The sequence below is a fragment of the Mugil cephalus genome, chromosome 21 (assembly GCF_022458985.1).
Source record: "Mugil cephalus isolate CIBA_MC_2020 chromosome 21, CIBA_Mcephalus_1.1, whole genome shotgun sequence".
Taxonomy (NCBI): Eukaryota; Metazoa; Chordata; class Actinopteri; order Mugiliformes; family Mugilidae; genus Mugil; species Mugil cephalus.
The window spans coordinates 7,596,288-7,617,188 of NC_061790.1; the positions used below are offsets into that span (position 1 = coordinate 7,596,288).

Sequence of the window (20,901 nt, forward strand, 5' to 3'; positions counted from 1 at the left end):
CTGTGCCAAAGGAATCCTGGTGTGTAATTTTGTGTCATTCTGTGACATTTTCTGGGCAGACAATTATTTGACAGTGGAAAACAATCACGAAACTTCTTTTAGAAAATGAAATCTAATTCAGAGGGGGAACCCGCACAGCTGTGCGGTGACAAGTTAGTGACACACACACAGTTAGAAAAAAAAAAAAAAAAGGATCGTACAGACTTCAGACTTGGACCAGCACGCTGTGACAGTGAAATACAGGACGTGTCAGGACGTGTCCCAGCCTCCACCTGCGCTCAGACGGAGCCGTCCTCTCTAACTGCAGTGTCTCTTTAAAAGGCGATCCCATGCACAGGATCCAGGGGGCTGGCCCTTGATCGACTCGCATGCGTGTGTGCTTTTGTGCGTAAGCGTGTGTGTGTGTGCGTGTGTGTGCGACTATGAATGCTTGTGTGTGGAGAGCAAATCGAGATACAGTAGTAACCCAGAGTGAGGTGGCAGTCTTATTCCACATCGACTTGCCCTGCATACATCCTATCTGTCTTCATATCGCAGAGCGCATTTGAGGAGTGAATGAGAAAATAGCCAAGATGGCATCTGGAAGTGGATGTGGACAATCCTGGATCTAGTCTCCACTGTTTTATTTCCATTTTTATTTTTATTTTTTCTATCGCGGAGTGCAAGGTACCTCATTTAAAGTGTTCGTGTGGATTTATTTCCCAGAGAAACGCGGGTTGTGGCATTTCCCCCTCAGCTGCTAATCTCATGTAGGTTCGGGTCATCGCACCAGGACGGGATCGCGTGTAGTTCTTCCTTTACTAAGCAAGTGTTGTTAATAGTGCGTTCATTTAAAACCGTTTGTGTTCTCCTTAAGGAGCTGTGTAGTGCAGCTTCATTGACAGATGTTAACCGTTCACACTCCAGCGGCCGCGTTGCCTCCGTTGCAGGATCGACTGTCTTTAACTTGTCTGTAACCGAGTGTCTCTTTAATCTGCCTTTATGTCTTCAACAGGCGTTAATAACGAAGTTGCTCTTGGCCCTGCTGGGACTCCGCTAGTGTACAACTGCAACAAAAGACGGGAGCGCGCATTCATGGGACGCGACTTTGACAGCTCTTCGTTTCTTGTCTTTTAACTTTAACCACCTGGCAGCGGGGGAGGGATCGTGACTGGAGCCGGACGCAATGGCTGAGGCTGCGCTCCCAGACGAGCTCCCGGACTTGGACGTGGTCATCGACCCGGACTTTGAGCCCCAGAAGCGGCCCAGATCTTGCACCTGGCCGCTGCCGCGGCCGGACTCGAACGCAGGGAAACCGGAGAGCAATGACACAGATATCATACCCGAGGAAGAGGACGACGAAGAGGACAATGCCACCGCTACGGCCATCGGTGTCAATGGTTCTGGCGCGGCGACGGAGGACCAGGGTAGCAGCAGCCCCGCAGCGGATGGAGCGCTCTCTTCCCCCGGCCACGAGAGCGGAGGCTCCCCGCACTCCACGCACTCTCCGTCGGCTACCTCTGGCGCGCTGACCCCCAGCAGTTTGGTCGCGGCGCAGACCCCGAGGAAAACATCATCTCGCCGAAACGCCTGGGGAAATCTCTCCTACGCCGACCTGATAACCAAAGCCATCGAGAGCGCGCCAGACAAGAGATTGACACTGTCCCAGATTTATGACTGGATGGTGAGATCCATCCCCTACTTCAAAGACAAAGGCGACAGCAACAGCTCCGCAGGATGGAAGGTAAGAGTCGCCCCAGCACACAGCCGCCCCCTCCTTCCTCCATCAAAACAAAAACAAAAAGCATGTGGCTTGTAAAGCCACTGACGTACACACACACAGAGGGAGAGAGAGAGAGCGAGAGACAGACACTCACACGAACACAATTACACCAGCTCTGTGGAGTTTTTACGAGAAAACCTGGCACTCATTATACCTCATTAACATACTAATGGAAATTGCAGATCAGTCTGAAAACAGCAAAAAAAATGAGGTAAAATGCACCAGGGGGGGTCATTTCTGATCATTAATGGGAGCAGCCTGGGACGTAGTGGCCCAGAGGCTGTGTACAAATCCCCTAAAACGTGGCGAAAATGTCATTCGTGGAGCTTTCTAAGGTTTGGTGAAAAGGATGCACGTCTTTTTTTCCTTTTCTTTTCTTTTCTTTGGCATGATATCGCCTGGAACTGGAGCAAACAAACGTTGTAACCGGTTTGTCTGGAAACACAGTGGCCCATTTCGAGTGACTCAACCTCTCTAAGACTCGGGGAAGGACACGGTTACATAAGATAGTTACTGAGCAGCACATAATCCATTAATGGGCCAATGAGCTGAATGTAAACAAAGCCATTTAAAAGTGAGGCTGTGTCGAGACATGTCATTCCTAAAAAGACGTGCCACGTTCGATACGAAACCCAAGCGCGGTTCTATACAGTCATTTGACATTTTTTCGTGGTGTTTTCTGCTTTCATGTGTTAGAAGCTAAATTTCCATCATGTTACTGTAGCCACGGAGGCATTACCCTGTTTGCCACTGTTATGTAAACCTTGGCAGGGATCCGTCAGTCTCTCGGGTCAGGTAGGCAACTGCCAAGGTTCCTGATCTTGCCATGGGGGAATTACATAACTGCCGGGTTGTCCTGAAGTTTGGGTGAGCCGTTCAGGCTTCTTTTTAAAGGCACCAATCCGGCCACCCCCCCATAACAACACACTGGACCCGAGCAGAAAGGAGAGGCAGGGCAGAGTAGGAGGAAGGCACAAAAGGTCAGAGAGCAGAGATTAACACCCTTCAAGAAAGCTGAAAGACCAGTCCCACGGGGTGTGGAGCCTATGGGCCATATTTTGTCAGGGCTTCTCGAGTTTTGTTATGTGATATGCCTCAGCGACGAGGCGAAGGAGTGGTGTGTGTTGCTCCACCGAGTCAAGGCCGGGTTCACCGTCACCATGCAGGATTGTTACTCCTGGAATTTCGGGCATGAGGGCCAGGCTGTCAGTGGTTTAGTGTTACACATGGCCTGTCAGTAAATCTTGGCCGCGGCTCACTGGCTCACTCTCAGAGTTGCGATAAGACTTGAAATCACAAAGTTTAAATGAAGTTAGCCTTCATTTAGAATCATACGTCTGCAACGTTAAGGCCCAGGCACGGCACCACAAGTTGCGGATCGGACAGGATGCAGAGCCAGGCTGTCAGTGGACTACCTGTGCATGGGGGTGGGTGGTGTGGGGTGGTGTGGGGTGGGGGGGGGCTTTTTGAGCATGCTCACTCTCCATTTCACTCTTGCAGATGCTTAGGTTTCACCTTCGCACAGTGCCGGGTTTGAACACCTACAGTTTCATGCAGCCATGACGCCTTTGTTGAGGAGATTTGCTGAGCAAATCCTAATAATCCCCCTGGGTTTCTCTCCCAGGCTTCCACCTACGTCACCCTGGTTCATATCTTTGTCAGTTAAGCATCAGTCCTGGTTAAAGTAGGCTAACGCCGCGAACGACAACACATTTATCACCTCAGATTGTCTGTAACCCGGCGCAGCAACAGCGCGCCGTTGGCTTCGTTCACCTGCCAGTCATGTGTTTGCAGTGTTCTCGTAACAGTTGCGAATGCGTTTGAACTCGTTTTTCACCGGACAAAAAGCAAACAGGGACAAGTTCACGAGGTCTATATCAGGGCAGATTGTACTGATTTACATTAGAAACAGAAATCACACCAGAACAGTTTGTCAGCAACTCTTTGGTGGGACCTTTTCTAAAACCATAGCAGGATGTGTTTGAGTTCGTCTCGGAGGAGTTGACCCGGGGTTAAGAGAAACTTTGTTACAATTAGTGAATGACAGGCACCATCTCAAAATAGCACCTGTAAACACATAACCCTCTGAGTGTGTGTGTGTGTGTGTGCATGGACGAAAGATTAGGCGCACTTGCGCGTGTGCGCGCGTGCAAGTATTCCTGACTGCACTGAACCTTGTGCTTCAGTGTTACTTAACCCTGCTGTAACACGCTCCCAATAGCTCCTCATTGCAGGCTAAGACCTACTTGTGTCGCTCTTATTTAAGAAATGTTAAGTGCTACAGTAACTGTATACACAGTACATACAGTCCTGTCTCAGATGCCTTAAGTTCTCGTGTGTGTGTGTGTTTTTTTTGTTTTTTTTTCCAAAACCGCCATACATTCCCACACAGACATGTACAGACATATGCGGTTCATTCGTCTGGTCATGTTCAGGCTTATCACCGGAGCTCATGAGTCTCTGTAGTCTTAATTTATACGGCGGTCTTAAATTAGCCGTACTTATTATTATACGTCAGTGGAACAAGTGCAATGCGCACGGATACAAGCTGGCTCCCGACACATCTTTCGCACCTCAAAACAGGCCCCGCGTTGATTATCATTTTAATGACGCGGCGCCCCCTAAAGTGTGCGTTCTTTGTGGCTGCAATTATTTATTGTCCCTATCAGGGCTGGACAAAGGGGACGGGGGCCCGTGCATAAAAAAATAAATAAATAAATAAAAACACGTTACCATGACACCTAATGCAAAACAGTGGCTAGAATCTAAACCCCCCTTCTGTGGTGTTCATGAGAGGACGGGGCTCGTGAGGAAATTCCGATAATGGAGAAAATACCCAAAAAGATTAGCATAAGGGGGAATTCGGGTGCATGTAGGCAGAAGACAATCAGAAATCCTCTCTGGTGGAGCTGGCTCCGTGCCAAGCTGGAGGAACTGAACCAAAAAGGCAATAAAAAAGGGGAGTGGAGGGAGTTGTAGGGGAGGGGGGGGCGCATATAGACAGAAAAAGGAGGAGAAGATGGGGAGTGAGGAGGGGGAGGGGGGTGGGGGGGTGCGCTCAGGGAGTAAATTAACAAGCTTTGCTCTAAATTGGTGTATTACAACTGCCCTCTGGCTGTGACTCCCAGTGGAGGGGTTTGAGGGTGTGCGAGGCCGATGGGTTACGGGAACCCGCCAGCTTCGGCGCCCTCCCCCATCTGCCCCCACCCTCGGTGTCTGAATAGTGTCACCCAGGTTCTGTTCCAGTTCCACTTCCAATCAGTGGACATGTTTTATCTGGAAACGCCCGAGGAGCTTTGTTCCGTCGTGATTTACGTCTGAAAAATTGCTCCATAGGGTGCGCGGTATGTGGACAGCCGAATGCGTCGGCAGCACTCGCCGCTCAACTGCGAAAGAAGGTGAAATCGAAGGCGCCTTAAAGCGACGTGCACTGTGAAAAGGTGGTTGCTTGTACCGATGGAGACTGATTTTCTGAATCTGTGGTCGCCCTCTGGCTGCCTAGAGAGCCACAGCGGGTTTCTCGTTGCATCACTTGCCCTGGCCTCGGCTTTCACTGGTTTTCATCTCACTCGTGACCGGGACTAATATGAAGCAAGATGAGTTGTAAACAAGCGTCTGTCCTCGTGTCTTCACAACTCTGTTTCTGCTTCCTATACGTGTTGGCATTGTGGTGTTTAAACAGGAAAGGGCCTTTCCCCAAACTATTAGAGTCACACTATTGTCTTTGTTTGTTGGAGAAATAAGATTTCCCTTAATTGCAAGAAAAATAAACGCAGACCAAAAATACACAGATGTACGTGGACGTAAATGTCCATAAACCTTTGGCTCTGTAATGTAAGTCCACCGCGTGTTAAGGTGGACTGTGAGTGGCTATGCAACGCCGGCAAAGTTCAAAGACGTCTCCACAAAATGGCTGTCAAAAGACTGGGCAAGAAAGCATATTTTTTTGCTCCTCTGCATCCTCACCACCCATGTCACCCTCCGCTCGATCCGCTCTCCTCAAAGACACTTCTCAATTATTCAGTGCACTCAAGATGAATTCAGATCACTGAATTAATTTTTAAGAGGCCGTTCTCGGCTAAAGGCTAACCCCGCTTTCACACTCTCCGTCTCCCCTTCATTACTTGAACTTTTTTTTTTTGTTTTGTTTTGTTTTTTTCGCACCGCTCTCTCTTCTCTTGCTCTCTCACGCCATCCCTCATTATTTTCCTGCCAGCTCCCTCATTTGTCTGGATGTAAAACACTGTGGCTGGCGAAAACAAGTCGTCCCCGCCAGTGCAGCTCAGCGCTGCTTCACCTCTGAAATAAAACTCTTGAAATCTGTCGCGGGCCTTGATGAATGGAGATAAATCTCGGGGGCCTCTCCTCTCATTACGAGCAAAACAACAAGGAGTCGAGGGAGTGTCCCGTCCTCATCTCTTCCTATCGTGTTTTCAGGAGCACTCTGTCGCATTGTTGAAGAAATTCCTGTAGAACGCAAACTCCAGGTTCGAGACGCGGCGATGATAGTCGGAGGCAGACGGGACACGGGATTTACGCGTTGCGTGTCTTTGTCTACGCGCAGCTGCCTGCACATGCCTGGTCCTTGATAAGGATCTAAAACAGAAACACTTATGTCTGATTACATCCTAAACGCTTGGGTTTAAAATTGGCATTCTGCCTCATGCACAGCAACTGTAAATGTTTGCAGGATATAGGTTAAAGGAGTGGCTTGCCTCCACGGAAAACATGGCTCCATACCGCCCTGTTTAATTTTCGAGTCAAACAAACATGTAGCATGTTAATTGGAGAACTTTAGAGGACGGTGTAAGCAGGGTTTTCCCTTTTAAGCCGAGCCAAGCCAACTCTTTCCCACTTTTCCTACTGTTTATGCTATGCTGAGCTAATGTGCTGCAGGCTCCAGATACACAGTCACTGCAGGCACCAGCATGGTATCAGTCTTTTTGTCTAACTTTTGTCAAATACATATATATACATATTTGCCATCATCAGTGAGAGAGGCTTCGGTTCAAGCTCGAAGTCCTGCAGGAATAAAAATCACGTTGTAATATGCCACACACATCAACGGCCGAATCCTCTCAAAAGATTAAGTCATTCACTGGTGCAAAAAAAAAAACAACAACAAAAAAAAAACATAGAGCTCCAACAAATATCTTGTTTCAGTATCTTTCAAGGGCCTGTTGAATCACCAGCATTTCTGCTCCGGCTATCAAGGCGCCCTCACACCACAAAACATTTACTCAGCAGTTTATGCAACATCAGATTACACTGATCTTTTCCAACTGTTGGTGCACGAAGCTGGTGTCGCGGCCAGATAACTCTTGCAAAGTGCAATGCTGATGTTGCAAAAAAAAAAGAAAAAAGTGCACGAGTGGACTGTTGCAGTTGCAGAGGAAAAAAAAAAAAACATAAAAGAAAGACATCATATACAAGACGACCGTGTTTCTTTTTATATCCAGGTCAAACACTCAATATCCAGGTCGCTACGGTTGAGCAGCAGTTTTTTTTTCTGGTGGTTGGAGACTAGTTGTTAACTGAAGAGCCGCGGTTAAACGTTACGCGCTGCCCTTGAAAGCACGTCGGTACCTTTCTTTCTGCTCCGGGCTTATTGTTCTGTAGTCAGCCCCCGACCTTCGACCACAATGTAAAAGGGTTAAACAAAGAACTCTTGTCTCGAGCTAAGTCAATAAATTACGCGGAGCAAAATGTACAGATGTCAAAGATAGAGCGGTACAGAAAAACCAGACCAACACCAGACTGGCTATGCAACGGACATGTCGCACCCAGCCATACTGTCTGTCTGGGTCTGCGAAAATAAATAAAACATGTATAGGAAACCAGCAATTACATGTACCCCCCCTCACCACCACCACCAGCACCACACCCACACCCGTAGCCCAGTTTGCGCTGTCTAAATAAGCAAGCTGGCAGCTGGCCCAGACTACATATTTACTGTACAGATGAGCAAGAGTGGCATCAATCATCTTATTAAACTCTAAGCAAGAAAGTGAATTTCCCAAAACATAAAACTGCATCATCTAATCCAATCAGCTTTATGTGACGCGCACTGTGTATATATATACACACACGAGGAATTCGCGAGTGAGCGCAGACATGCGAGGAGGCGCCCGAAGGAGCGCGAGGTGCCTCAGTCGTGGACGAGCGATGGCTGCTCCGAAGCTGCTCCTTTAACCGCTTTTTTTCACTCACGACGGGTTAAGTTTGTCTCGCTTGGAATGAGAGAGAAGACGCGTAATTAATCGGCTGTTTCTTCTTTTTCTTTTCTTCATTTTTTCATGTAACGCACTAAACAAAACAATCAAAGGAAATCTCTGGTTTCCAACAAAGGAACTAGAGCACGGGGGTGTCTCACTGAGCGGCAGAGGAGAGTCTTTAGGCGTCTAATATGGAGTTAATGACTATCCAAAAGACGGCTGGACCCCCAGCTGCTGTTTTTGTGCGTCTGTATTCATATGCATGAAGGCGTGCATACTTGTGTCAACAGGGCAGCCGAGGGGAGGGGTGACCCACAGTTGGGATGACAGCTGATAACAGAGTGACCCAGTGAACGCATCCCTCTTCGCTCACACACACACACACACACATACACTCAAACAGAGTCGGTCTGCACATACCTCCCATTCTGGCCTTACTTCTCAGTTTCTCTGATAACCACATTGCTGAAGTGGGCCCCTCACCTCTCTGCCTCCTCCTCCTCCTCCTCCTCCTCCTCCTCCCCTGTAATCGACTCCCTTCGCCACCATACATACCGTACACACACCCTCTGTGTGTGTGTGTGTCTAGCATATTTTTATATGTGGCGGCTTGTTCATATATTTTTAGATGCAGAAGTTTTAAAATTATGTGCAGCGTTTTGTGTAGTGTTGGCGGAGGGGGGCGCGGGGCGGGGCGGATACCTCCCTCCCCGCGGCCCGTCGTCAACCGTAAAAAAAAATCAAATCGTCGGCTTATGCGAAGCGATCGCTCCCCGCACCGGGCTCACCGACGTGACTCTTGGTTTTTTAAACTTTAATTTGTTTTCTTCTGAGCCCGTCTCTTTCAATTACACCACTCCACCTATCTGGCATCGCCGAGGCTGCGCGGACGGGCCGAGCTACTGTTCCTGATTAACATTTAATTGACTACAATAAAGCTTTCTGTGTCAGAGGAGCGAGACAGAAGAAGAGGAGGAGGAGGAGGGGGGGGAATGGGTGGTGAAAGTGATGCACTGCTGACATGAAAGAAAAATCAAGTTTCTCGCGTTCACTTTTAAAACTTTTTAAAAAATGTCACGCTGCTTTCCCTGCACCATTCACCTCTCTCCATCCACTCATCCATCCCCCCGCCTCTCGGTCAGGGTTAGTCCAGATTGATGACAGCAGATTAGACCAGGATTATGTTAGATTAAGCCATAGTCACAGCTAAATTGAGCTAACCCACCTGTGTGAGTGTGTGTCTGGGCGCGTACAAACATGTACCACGTTGATGAGTCACAGATTTGGATACCGGGTGAATATGATTAGCTCTTAGCGTGGTGTGATATACTGATAATTCGTTGCTCATAATTTGGCTATAGGTGTGCGTGCCAGCCTGATTGGTTGGTTTTCTGTTTGTCCAGGGTGTACACAAGTCCCCCCCCCAACCCCACATGCAAGTATTTGCATCTCTCTTGTTCCACGAAAGTTTCAGTTGTTATTGTTGAAGTGAAGCAGGAAGTAGAAACAAAAGTTTACCTGAACGCTAGATGCAGCGGTTACTAGTTTGGGCGGCGTTTTTTCAAAGCGCGGCAGACTGGCGAGCTGAATTTCAAATTCCCTAGGTGGAAATCTCAACTGGAACGTCCCATTAACAAATTTCTAAATAAATTGCCAGAAGCTAGCTTACCCTGACCCCTGAAAATCCAAGATGGCTGCTCCACACATTGCTTCTCAGCCTGTGCTACATGGCTGTATACATGTTGCAACACTGTTTGAATGCTGTGAATACCAAAAAAATACCTAGTATTACATCCTGAATACCTAGTATTTTGCCATCAAGTGGTAGAACTAGCCGTAACCTCTTGATTTGCAGTACTTGAACGTGGTCAGCACAGGTGTGACAGCATTCCAAGTAAATTCCAAGTAAATGTAGTGCCTACACTTCATTTACTTGGAATTTTACCACTGCGAAAGTTAAAACGAGCAGCTTCCTGCTTGTCTTTGTTTCAGATACTCTGCATTTCTTTGCCTTTATACGATCATAAATTGAATCTTAGATATTTTGGTTGGCTGCGTCAAAGGGACGATTTACCTGTTTCACAGAGGGAACTTCACTGTGCATCTTTTGTGTTTTTTTTTTTTTTATTATTATTATTATTGAAAAAAAAAAGTCAATCGGTTGTGCATTTCTGCGTGGGCGGGGTGCAGCTTTAGACGCTCCGTAGGTCAGATAATGGGAGCACTCCAACCACAGACACGGCACTCCCGGATTTGATAAAGCAAAGGCTGAGAGTGCCATCAAACAGCCATCCTGCCCGCCACCTGTTCAACCCACAGGCTTTCTGTGTGAACACGCTGGATTCTCTCGTCTCTGTGAAATCCTATAGGTCAGAGTCACACATGCAAAGCGTGTCAGTTTCTGGTATGAATTACACAGCTCGAGATGTGTTGTTGTACACAGGCCGGGTTCCAGTGTTCCACGTCCTCCACGCACCATTAAAATAAGGGAATGGAGTTCTTGGTCCTTTCTGGCCATCTGATGAAAGGTCCCATAATGTCCCTACAGTGATTGCTCAGCTTCCATAGATCAGAATCCAGCGCAGAGCAGCTCCTTTATAGCATTACCCTTCATGAAGTCAAAGCTATGTCCCTGGAACCCAGAGGTTCTTTTTGTGCAAAACGAGCTGTGGGGTGAAGGCAGGTCATTGGCCGAGGCTCACAGCAGCATACGTCAGAGTCTTTATGTGCACGTTTCTGTACATTTAAACATTCTGCACAAACGAAAAAGAGTTTGTCATGTTTTTCACATGCTTCAGATATGTTGTGTTTTTCTGCCTCTCACGAGAGGCTAACTACGAGGGTACAGAGGAACATGCAAGAGATGGAATTTCAATTAGACTTTTTTTTTTTTTTTTTTCAAAAAAACACTTCAAAAGCTGGAATTCATCTGCTCTGGGCTGGTGCGAGTTTAAAACTGAGCCTGTGATCTATTGCATCCACACACCATCTCTCGTGTGTTGGTTGGTAATTAAACACACATCGTCAAAACTAGACATAAGCCTTAATATGCGTTTAGTTTCCCCATCAAACTCGTACATGTTTCTTATACAGTAAGTATCTCAGCCTGATTACAGAGTAGATACCGAATGAATGTCACCTCTTTTCATTGGTTTCTCTCCCATAAATCCTTAACTTATGAGAAAATGAGTGAGCAAATGAGCTTGTATCAGTACAAGTACTTCCAGGTATTCGGCCTCTTGATTGAGAAAGAAAATATATACCCAAGTCACTAACCAGTGATGTTGATCTTTGGGCTCCTTCCTTTCCATTTCTTCCCTCCTCTGCTCTTATCTGTTATCATTTATGAGGCCTAGGTAAACCTCAGTGTTTGCGCACCTGGGTTTTATAAGAGTGGGGGAAGGCGGGGGGGGTTGATAAGGGTCAGCAGACATAAGAACATGCCTCAATGCTGACAGTACACCCACCCACCCACACACACGCACACACACACACACACAAAAGAAAACGACTTGACCTTCAGCCAAAGAATCTTTTTTGGAAGTTTGTCCGATTAGGGCATGAGTCAAAACCGAAGAGCTGACTGGAGGATCTTGCGGGTGAATTCAGCTCTTTTAAGGCTAAAGGTGAAACTGTGGATTTAGTGAAATTGGATGCTGGGGCACATACACCTTAAGCTGACAAAAGGAATTTGACTGGTGGCCCAGTAACCCGGAGATAACGGTTCCAGTTGGACCTCTCACCCACAGACCCGATGAATGAACCTCCTCTACCTTCTCCTATGTGCTCAAATCTGCTGAAATTCAACATGAGAGTGATGCATTTGATGCGGAACTCTAAAGCACTGAGGATATGTGACTAAAGTTAAAGGGTCACATCTCCAGACCAGTTGGGTATAAATATATATATATATATGAGAAGGAAATAAGCATTTTGTCCTCGTGTTCCGAGAAGCTTAGTTTGGACCTTGAACTGCACTTATTGGATCTGCACCACCGGACATCCGACGCTGTATAAACAGAATGTTTGATGCACGCATTTACATGCATGACTGCTGGTTTCTAGACGTCGTCTTGCAGGCTCCAAAATGTAACCATGCACGTGGTTGCAGGAGAACCCGAACAAGCTCATTTACCGCTTTCTAAGAAATAATTAAAGACCTCTCAAGCTGACCTAGAAACGCCGGGCCTGTATGAATTTATGAATAGTTAGAGCACTCAGGTACATGGTATAGCAGATTTCTCTCTTTGCTAGCTTTGTCCTGCTGTCCATCTTTCACCACGTGCCATGCTGCTTCTTCTTCTTCTTTTTTTTTTTCTCTCCCTGATCTGATGCGGGTAGCTGGGCAAAGAGAATGCCAAGCACAGTGTGTGTGTGTGTGTGTGTGTGTGTGTCTGGATCTGTGTGTTTCATTGCTTATGGGGGCATGAAATTGCTCCAAAGCCCCAAGGCACATTGGGCACGGCTCTGCCCAGACACAGAGCCTTCCTCTCTGCTTCACACACTCTCCCTCTGCCTTCATCTTCACCTCGTGCCGCAGTGTGTTTTCAGGCATTACGGGTGCACGCGTCCGTGATTCCTTTTCTACTTGTAGATCATCCCTGTGTTCCCACGGCGACCTTCATCCCAAGCAGCAAGACATCTGCCCATCAATCACTTAGTCCCTTGGTGCTGCTGAGGAGAGTAACCGATACCCGGAGACACTGACCTCAAGACCTGGAGGGTCTCAAAATGGCTCCATGTCAAGGGCAGAACACACACAAGCACTCTTGGAGGGAAACAAGCACACGGCAGTTGCATGTGTACATAAAAGTGGGCAACAGTCAGGGGGAGGTTCTCCACTACAAATTTCTTATTTCCATTTCCTGCTCCAGGCATTTGAATGTGTAGGAGCCTTGGTATAGTGCTGGCTTTGTGCTCGCTGTGAATATATATTGGCACGTGTGTGTAGTAGTACTGTATGCAGAGGGGGCCCAAATGCAGGGGAAAGCCCAGGCCTCAGCTGTTGTTGTACATTTTCCCCCGGAGAGATCCTCACTTTCGCCGCGCACACACTTTCTTTTCTGGAGGAAGCCTTCAGGTCAAAGCAAAAGAGTTGAGAAAGAGAGAAAGACGGGCCCCTCGCCTTCTGCCTTCCTCCTCCTCCTCCTCCTTCATGTCCCTCCTCTTCTCCTGTCATTCCCTCAACATATTGGTGGTGGTGTTGATGGGGGATGGGTACATACAGTGTTGGAACTCGTGATCTGGCAGGAGTCAAGCGAGCAAGACAGTATGTGCAGTCCCACCCTGTTACTCTGCTCCTATGTATCCAAGAGACTACCACACACTTTAGGCAACTACTGAGATATATTAGGTTAAGAAATAACTTTGGGATGTTGTGAGATCCAGCATAGAAGAAGGAGAAAGGCTTAACTCTCTCTGTAATCAGAGCCTCAGTAGTACAGCCAGGAGACATCGCGCATTTTGAGCTGTGTCTCAACACTTTCGCTGTATTGTTGTTGTTATTAACTCCCAAGACTTTCTAGATACAAGGTGTTGTTTTTTTCCACTGATTCCAAAAAGGAGTAGGAGGAGTAATATAGGGACAAACTAACTCAAACGTAACTAGATAAGGAAGGCCCCTAGAAGAATGCGTTATCGTCAAGTTGTTTCAGAGTTGGAGCGTTTTGTCCGCTCGATTCCGTCCACCTCCCGATTTTGTCGACTTCACCAACGTCATTGGATAGACAACGACCTGGATGACCGAGAACCATCAGATAAATTTTGTTACCACTGAAACAAGTGTTTAGCCACTACGCTAGCAGCTCCGTGGAGCTGCGCTTGGGCTAAGCTCCGAGCTAAACGCTAATACAAGCATTTTAACGTGGTTATAGTCACCGCCGTCTCCTGCTAGCACAGCAACGCATTAGAAACTGTGAGATAGACCTCATGGTGGCGCTACTGGGGTCAGGGTTAAACACACCAGTAAAAAGCTGTCAGTTCAGTCTGATCCATGACAGGGTATCTGCCCAACGGCTTCGTACTGCCTTTGTCAGAAATAGACTAGGCGCATATTCTAGTCAACTGGCATGAAGAGCCTTTTCTGTCAAGCCTCCGACACTATCTGTCTGCTATTAAATCGCAAATATAGAGCGGCCACAATCAGTTCTGGTGAAGGTATCGAGGCCGGAACACAACGTAACCGCCTCCTGTGGATTTTAAAGGGTTTCCCTGACAAAGTTACATGTGAACAATGTGAACAAAACGAAGCAACCTAGGAAACTGCCCTGTGAAGTGGATGCGGATCCCAAAAATCTATTGATTTTTAAGTTTCTCAAATTGTCGGTTGCTTATGTCCCCAGTTCTGCCCACAGACTATGGCGGGGTGTTATCATTCTCCCCGTTAACATTCCCCAGCCTGTGTTAACCCCCTATACTCACCCCGCGAGCGCTCAATAATAGTGCAGTGTCCAAACTGGAGAGTCGCACCAGCCCTCCACCCCTCTCACTTTCACTGTATAGTATAATTATCCCAGCCCATCACTCTAGAGCCAGCTTAGCCAGTTGAGTGCTGCTGCTTTTTTTTTTTTTTTTTTCAAGTAGCTGGGTCAATATTGGTCAGGAATCCATTTTCATATAACCACATGTGTCAATGTGTGCATTATTCATAAGGACCGGGCACCCCTCATAGGCTCAGCTGTCCAGTGAGAAAGAAGGAGGCTCGTAATCCATTTCCAGAGTGTTGGCTCAGTCGCGGGAGCCGCATAAACCACCATCTCCTCAAATATGGGTTAGTGTGCCTCGCTGTGCCTCTCGGCGCCTCCCTGCTGCCCCCACTTTCTCCTTCAGTTTGCTTCCCTGAGCCTTTTTATTGTCTTGTCGTTGACACGCTTTCGCCTTCCTTCCCATTATTTCTGCCACCGCAGCAAAACGATAGTGAATAGAGTAGAATAGAATAGAACGGACCTGGGTTTAGTTGGCTGCAGGTTGAACTTTCCTGTTTGCTCACTGCCAGGGATGCCCTCTTCCTCCTCTCTGTGGTGGCATCATGCTGTCATGCTGTGTAATTTATATATATGTGTGTGTGTGTGTGACTAAGTGTCAGTGCAGCCGTAGTTGCAGATGTCTCCACGTTTTATCGATTATTTTAGTCCCCCAATATGTGCACTTTTTCTCTTTTGGGAGAACGGCAGATCGGGGAACAGATCCAATGCAGGCCTCATTATCATCATCACCATCACCATCACCATCATCATCATGGGATTATGAGGATTAACAGCTAATGTAATCATGAGGTGAGTAACAGCTAAAAATGGCCGTTGCTCCGGGGTTGCGTCAGCGCCACAAACCCCGAAAAAGCTGCGGAAACTCAGCGCTATTTAAATTTTAATTACATTCGACTTCCGTGCAAGTCGAGTGGCGATGGAGTCCAAGTAAAAATGCGTCACTCACCAAAACCTCGAGTCGAGAGGTGTTTGGGGGGAGGGGATGAGTTGGGGGTGGTATTTATGGTGCCTCTTAATGATGTTAATGGACTATTTTAAGGCGCAGACCTCAGGCCGGGAAAGGAGCAAGGACAAATATGGGGCACTAGTCCACTCTTTAGCATTAGCCGCTATTAGCCTTTCTCTGTCTGCGGTTGTAACGGTATATGACAGAGACGCTGAGAGCAAAGGAGGAAAGAGCCATTTATTTTTGTCTGCTTGAGCCACATGTGTCCGTTCTTTGCACCCTCCCCCCTCCTCCCCCTCCCCTCCTCCTCCTCCTCTCGCCTGCCCCGTCTCTTTCTCTTGCTCATTTCCAGCGACTCTCATCTGCCGAGCTCACCCTCTTCTCTCCGTGTCTCTCTGCGCCGCTGTATGATTACTGAAAACTGTATGGAGACAGTGCAAGAGCTCGGCGGAGAGTGGCCGCCGCGATTGGCTGGCTGGCACTCCACCCCCACTCGCGATTGGCCGCGGGCCTCAACGTAGGATTCAATCAGCTGGGTGGAAGTGTATGTAGGTCAGTGTGTAGTGATGTGAGCCTTCTCGCTCGCTCCGCTCTCCCCTCCTCCACCACCACCACCACCTCCTCCTCGGCTCGGTGAGCCCGGCTGTTGTGTTAATTGGCCTCGTTCCAACTTTCAGACCCAGACTTGGGGCAAAAGAGGAAAAGGGAGAATGGAGCAGGGGAGGTTAAAAGATGAAGGGAAGCTGAAGACAGGAGGAGAAGGAAGTGAGCACAGGAACGTCGGTGGGGGGAGGGAGGGTATGATTTCATGTGGGGGGTGCCCTGTTGCACTCAGAAGTGCAATAGTGTAGCGTGTTAGTCAGTCAGACGCACGCACGCTATACAAACAGACACCTCCTGGCAAATATAGCAGCACGGCGCATTCAGTTTCTCCTTTTCTGAATGTTGGAGGAGACGGTGGATGTGGGCTACGATCGCAGCCTCCTCGCAGTATCGCCGTCTGCAAATGGCGCCGGCAGAGGATTGTCTGATTATCTAATCTGCTCGGTTGTGACCCTGCGGACAAAGTAAACTCATTCATGAGCTCGGCAGCCCTGCCACAGCTAACCCCCGCACGTTCCTCTTCCAGCTTTTAAAGAAGCAGCCCTGCTCGACGCCGCTCGCACTCGGCCGCGCCGGTGAATAATTCACGCTAACCCAAATTCTCCTACGCTGTTTACTCTACCCCTGAGTGCTCCCACAGACGCACAGAGGACGCACACTCTGAAGCAACCCCCCGTAAGTGCTGCTCCCAAGGCGTCGCCCATAGTAGACTAACCCAGACAAGCAGACTGTGAAAAGCAGACAAAATAAAGTCTTGTACACTTCACTTTACTACTCCCTTTGCAGCCGTGTCTGTCTGCATACCTCACATTAAAAGCACCCCGCAGCGGTTTGCGCTCTCTGCAGCCCTCCTTCTCCATCTACATCTCATGTCATCCCCTCGTTTCCCGCCTGCATTTTCCTTCATTAGGGCTCCCATCATTTAGTACAGTAAGACCCACTGCGTTTCCAATGTGGCCTTCCCACACGAGGTGACGCACATTCCTGTCTGTCTGGCTTTTTCTGATTTCCTTTTTTAAATCTCGTCTCCTTCTGTCCCTGCCCTAACTTTGAACTCATTATGGTGGATGTAGGCGCCTCTTCTCCACGTGCACGCGCACGCACACACACATACACACTGGCTGACTTTAGCCTGACTTTACCCCCTTACTCAGCCCGCCGCTGACCCACTTAGTGTGGAATAGCGCACCAGACGGACAGCAGGCCTTTTACTCCAGGGCACTCTGGGAAAACCAAGCTGAAAACAACTAAATATGCACACACACACACAGGACCCGCACTCACTGTACGTAATGGACGGGCTTACTCAGAGTCTGATCATGCAGACGACGGGACACTCAAATTTCCCATACCGGTTTGTCCGGTGGTGACATCACCTGACAAGTATACCTGGAGAAACTGCTGACACGTGACGTCTTTTGTCACCTTAATTGCGAGTACGTTCTCCGTATGTGAGTCACTGGTTTCTGCTGAAGAAGATTGATAACACTCTTGACCTCATGAGGCCGGAGCTTTTGTTTTGTTGCGGTTTTTAATTTTTAATTTCTCCATTCCCATTTCCAGGTAGTTTTTGGAAAAAAAAATAAAATGTCCTGAGGGGTGGACACGGGGATCATTTCATTCAAAATTATAATAAAGTCACCAATATGTGACAAAATATGTTTTCATGTCTGAACATTGTTTAAATTAGTTTAAAGGTAGTTTATAGGTTTTGTACCTTTTCCGCTTTTGTCCCGTGATTGATGTTTTTACGCCAACAAATATCTAGTTATGAGGATGAAAGTTGAAATGAAGTAGACTAAGAAGCTGCCACAAACCTAAAACTTAACGTCCCCATATGAGGACGCAGGGAGGTTAATTAGGAGAGGCTAGTTAGCTTAGCTTAGCATGAACTCTGGAAACATAAGGAGAAAAGCTGCATATTTCACACGTGAGGTGCATTTGGTACATACGTTTTGTTTAATGTGTGCGCTATGACATTTTCCGTGAAGCTATTAGCGGAGCCACTCGAGCCGTTTTCATCCACCTCCAGGTTCACAGTGACCAGACGTGGCCTCAACCCTCGTTCTCCCAAAACGCTGCTGCTCCTTTAATTTCTAGCCTCTCCACTGGTCGTTAAAAATATAGAAGCTATAGGGCAGCGTATAGCCGCACATGTAGAAATAGAAACACGCCCGCACGCCCTACAAAGTAATATATAGAGTGTGACCACACCTTGAAACTTAAACACACAGTCCTTAAAAAAAAAAACGCACGACAGAAACTGAGCTGAATATTTTATCAGGCAGCAAGAGACTTACACATTATACAACACTTGATCAGCACTTTTTTTTTTTAAGTTACAACACAGGAATCAGCATTAGCCCGTCCAGCTCACCCTCATGTCACATGACCCTATTGGGTCATGTGACGTGCAGGCATGCGGCGACAGACCGACCAACTAATGTAACCTTCACCACTTCCTTTTTCCTCCGCTTATTTCTGTCAGTTCGAGGCTGGCAGCTGCTGACTGCACGTGCCGCACCGAAGTGACTAATGTAGGGTGTCATATGAATTCAGAGGAGTAAAAGCCACAGGTCGGATTATGCGACCTTACACTTGGCACACCTGAAACCGCTTTTATTGTATGGGCTGCTCTGTTTCGCACATCGCTTCTCTTTCCCTTGATTAGCCTTTGTCCTCTTCCACCTTCTTGTTTGTTTGTTTTTTTGTTTTTTTTTTACTTCATCTCCTTGCAGACTCGCTGTCTGAAGCTGTGTGAACTTGTTGCATGACAAGCATTCATGAGCAAACCTTTCATTACCGTGTGCGCGCGCTCGCGTCGTGTTTGCATTCGGATCAAACTGCTGTCAGTCACCTCGGATGAAACTTTTCCAGGGGAGTCTCTTGTGACGGATTCACACACACACAAACACATCAGTGTGGTGTGTGAACGTGTGAGTTTTTATTCATTAGCATGTGGAAACCGCGGCATTGGGGCCCTCTCTTGCCTTCCCTTTTTCTTTTTTTTTTCTTTTTTTTTTGCCCCTCTCTGGTTTACAAGGCCTTCTTCGCGCACAAGCTCCGAAGGATTAGCAGACACACCCCTTTCCGAAGCCGCACAGCTCCGCCGTCACCATGCACGCTCGAGTGTCAGAGTAAAACATTTGAGGTCTCGCATTCCCTGCCCGCGCGGCATCCTCGGCAGAAGTAGGATAGAGCGTAGCATGAAAAAGAAAAAAAAAGAAAAAGAGAGGTGGAAGGAGAAGAGTTGGCGGGGGCAGGTTGAGCGATTGGGAGAAAGAGAGGCAGAGAGTTCGTTTTTTGGCCCGCGGCCAGCTAGTGCCACCATACGGCTTTTGTGTGGAGAGTTGACTTAGAAAAGACCTTTCAGCGAGGGAGAGAAAAGAGTGGGAGATGACAGGAACAAAAAAACAAAAAAAAACTGGCGAACGAGGGAACATCACAGCGAGAAGGGAGAAGAAAATAGGAGGAAAAGTCATCACAAAAGGGGGAGCTGTAAGGGAGAGGACAAAAATGAAGAATTGAGGGAGGGCTTAAACTAAATGATAGAGTCTAATTTTTGTGCAGTAAATTAAAGGCCGCAGCTGCGCTCTTCTGCCCCCTTTTTCATCTCGCTCTGTCTTTCTTTACGTCACAAAGAAGCTTCAATTTGCGTTCAGGCGTGAGCTCAAGACACGCTTGTAATTTCTTGCTTCTGCACCAGGTCAGGTCAGGGGAAGTGCACCGATGCCACCACGGCGCTATCTGGCAGCATGTGGGCAATGCCTTCAGATGCTCAGATGAGATGGTCGGCCGCCTCTGTGAAACCATCGCTTCCTGCCTTGTCGGCGCACGCACGCGACGACAAAAATGAAGAACCTATTAAAGCAAAAGTCACACATAGCAACAACCTTAGAAAAAAAAGCAGAAAAGGAAAAAAAAAAGTAGCGACGACACAAATATAACTCTCGCAGAAGACAGAAGGGGCAGGTCTGTGGTCGGCCTATTAATAGCGGGGTAATTTAGATACGAAGTGCTGCGTGTGGGGAAAGCAGGGGCTGATTAGGAGGAGAGGATTCGGTAGGCGCTCACCTGACCGCGTACCGGTGCATGTAAGTAGATACCAGCCTAACCCGTGAGCAGTAGTAAGTGTTTTTGTGTGCTCATTGTCACGTACGAAGCGGAGTGCTAAGCCGTGAGCGCCTGAGAGAGCCGGGACAAAGAGAAGGCTGCCGAGGGCCTCCCGTGTCCCCACTGAACCCTCTCCACTTACTGGGGCCCTGATGCCCACGCTCGTACCCCCAAATAACCCTCTATAAGGATCGGGGAGGAGGGGAAGGGGGGTATTTAAGTCCACGTCGCCCCAAATAAACACTCGATAGCCGCGTATGGCCTGCTTGGAACTTCCCTAATGAAATTCCACCAGAGTCACCATGGCGTTGAAGTTCACTTCAAGACGGAAAAGAATTTGAGTTTGGCATTCGGGTCCAGCCAGGTGTTGAAAAATAATGATACCTTTCAGAAGACCGAGATAAATGATGAGCTAAATTTGCTTGTTTTGTTGATTGCACGGATTTGAAGGCTTCTTTCCGGCTGCACGTTTCTGCGAGGCGGAAGAAAAGGAGCCGAAGAGTGGGCGGGCGAGACGTTAGAAGAAGAAGGAGCGGTGGGTCCCTTCGGAAAAAATAAATAAATAAATAAATTTAAAAAATGCATTTTTTTTAAAAAATTCTGCTTACAAACAAGGGCGCAGCTTGATTCTCGCACGCCAGAAAGTTTTAATGACATGCAGACAGATCGGGCCGGCAAATAATCCAAACGTGCCACATGAACAATGCAAAGTGGTTCCTTTCTTTCTTTCTTTCTTTCTTTCTTTCTTTCTTTCTTTCTTTCTTTTTTTATTTTGCT

The 20,901-nt window shown here is 47.7% G+C and overlaps 1 protein-coding gene across 2 annotated transcripts in view; it reads left to right on the forward strand.

Moving 5' to 3' along the window:
• The first annotated feature begins 346 nt into the window (after positions 1-346).
• Positions 347-20,901, forward strand: part of foxo3b (forkhead box O3b) — a 41,635-nt gene continuing 21,080 nt past the window's right edge. The window contains exons 1-2 of one of the 2 annotated variants that reach the window (XM_047574233.1): positions 347-749; positions 995-1,723. In XM_047574233.1, coding sequence (XP_047430189.1) covers positions 1,166-1,723 — 558 coding nt within the window. In that variant the 5' untranslated portion in view covers positions 347-749; positions 995-1,165. The remainder of the gene's footprint in view (positions 750-994; positions 1,724-20,901) is intronic. The other variant, XM_047574232.1, reaches the window with a different exon arrangement.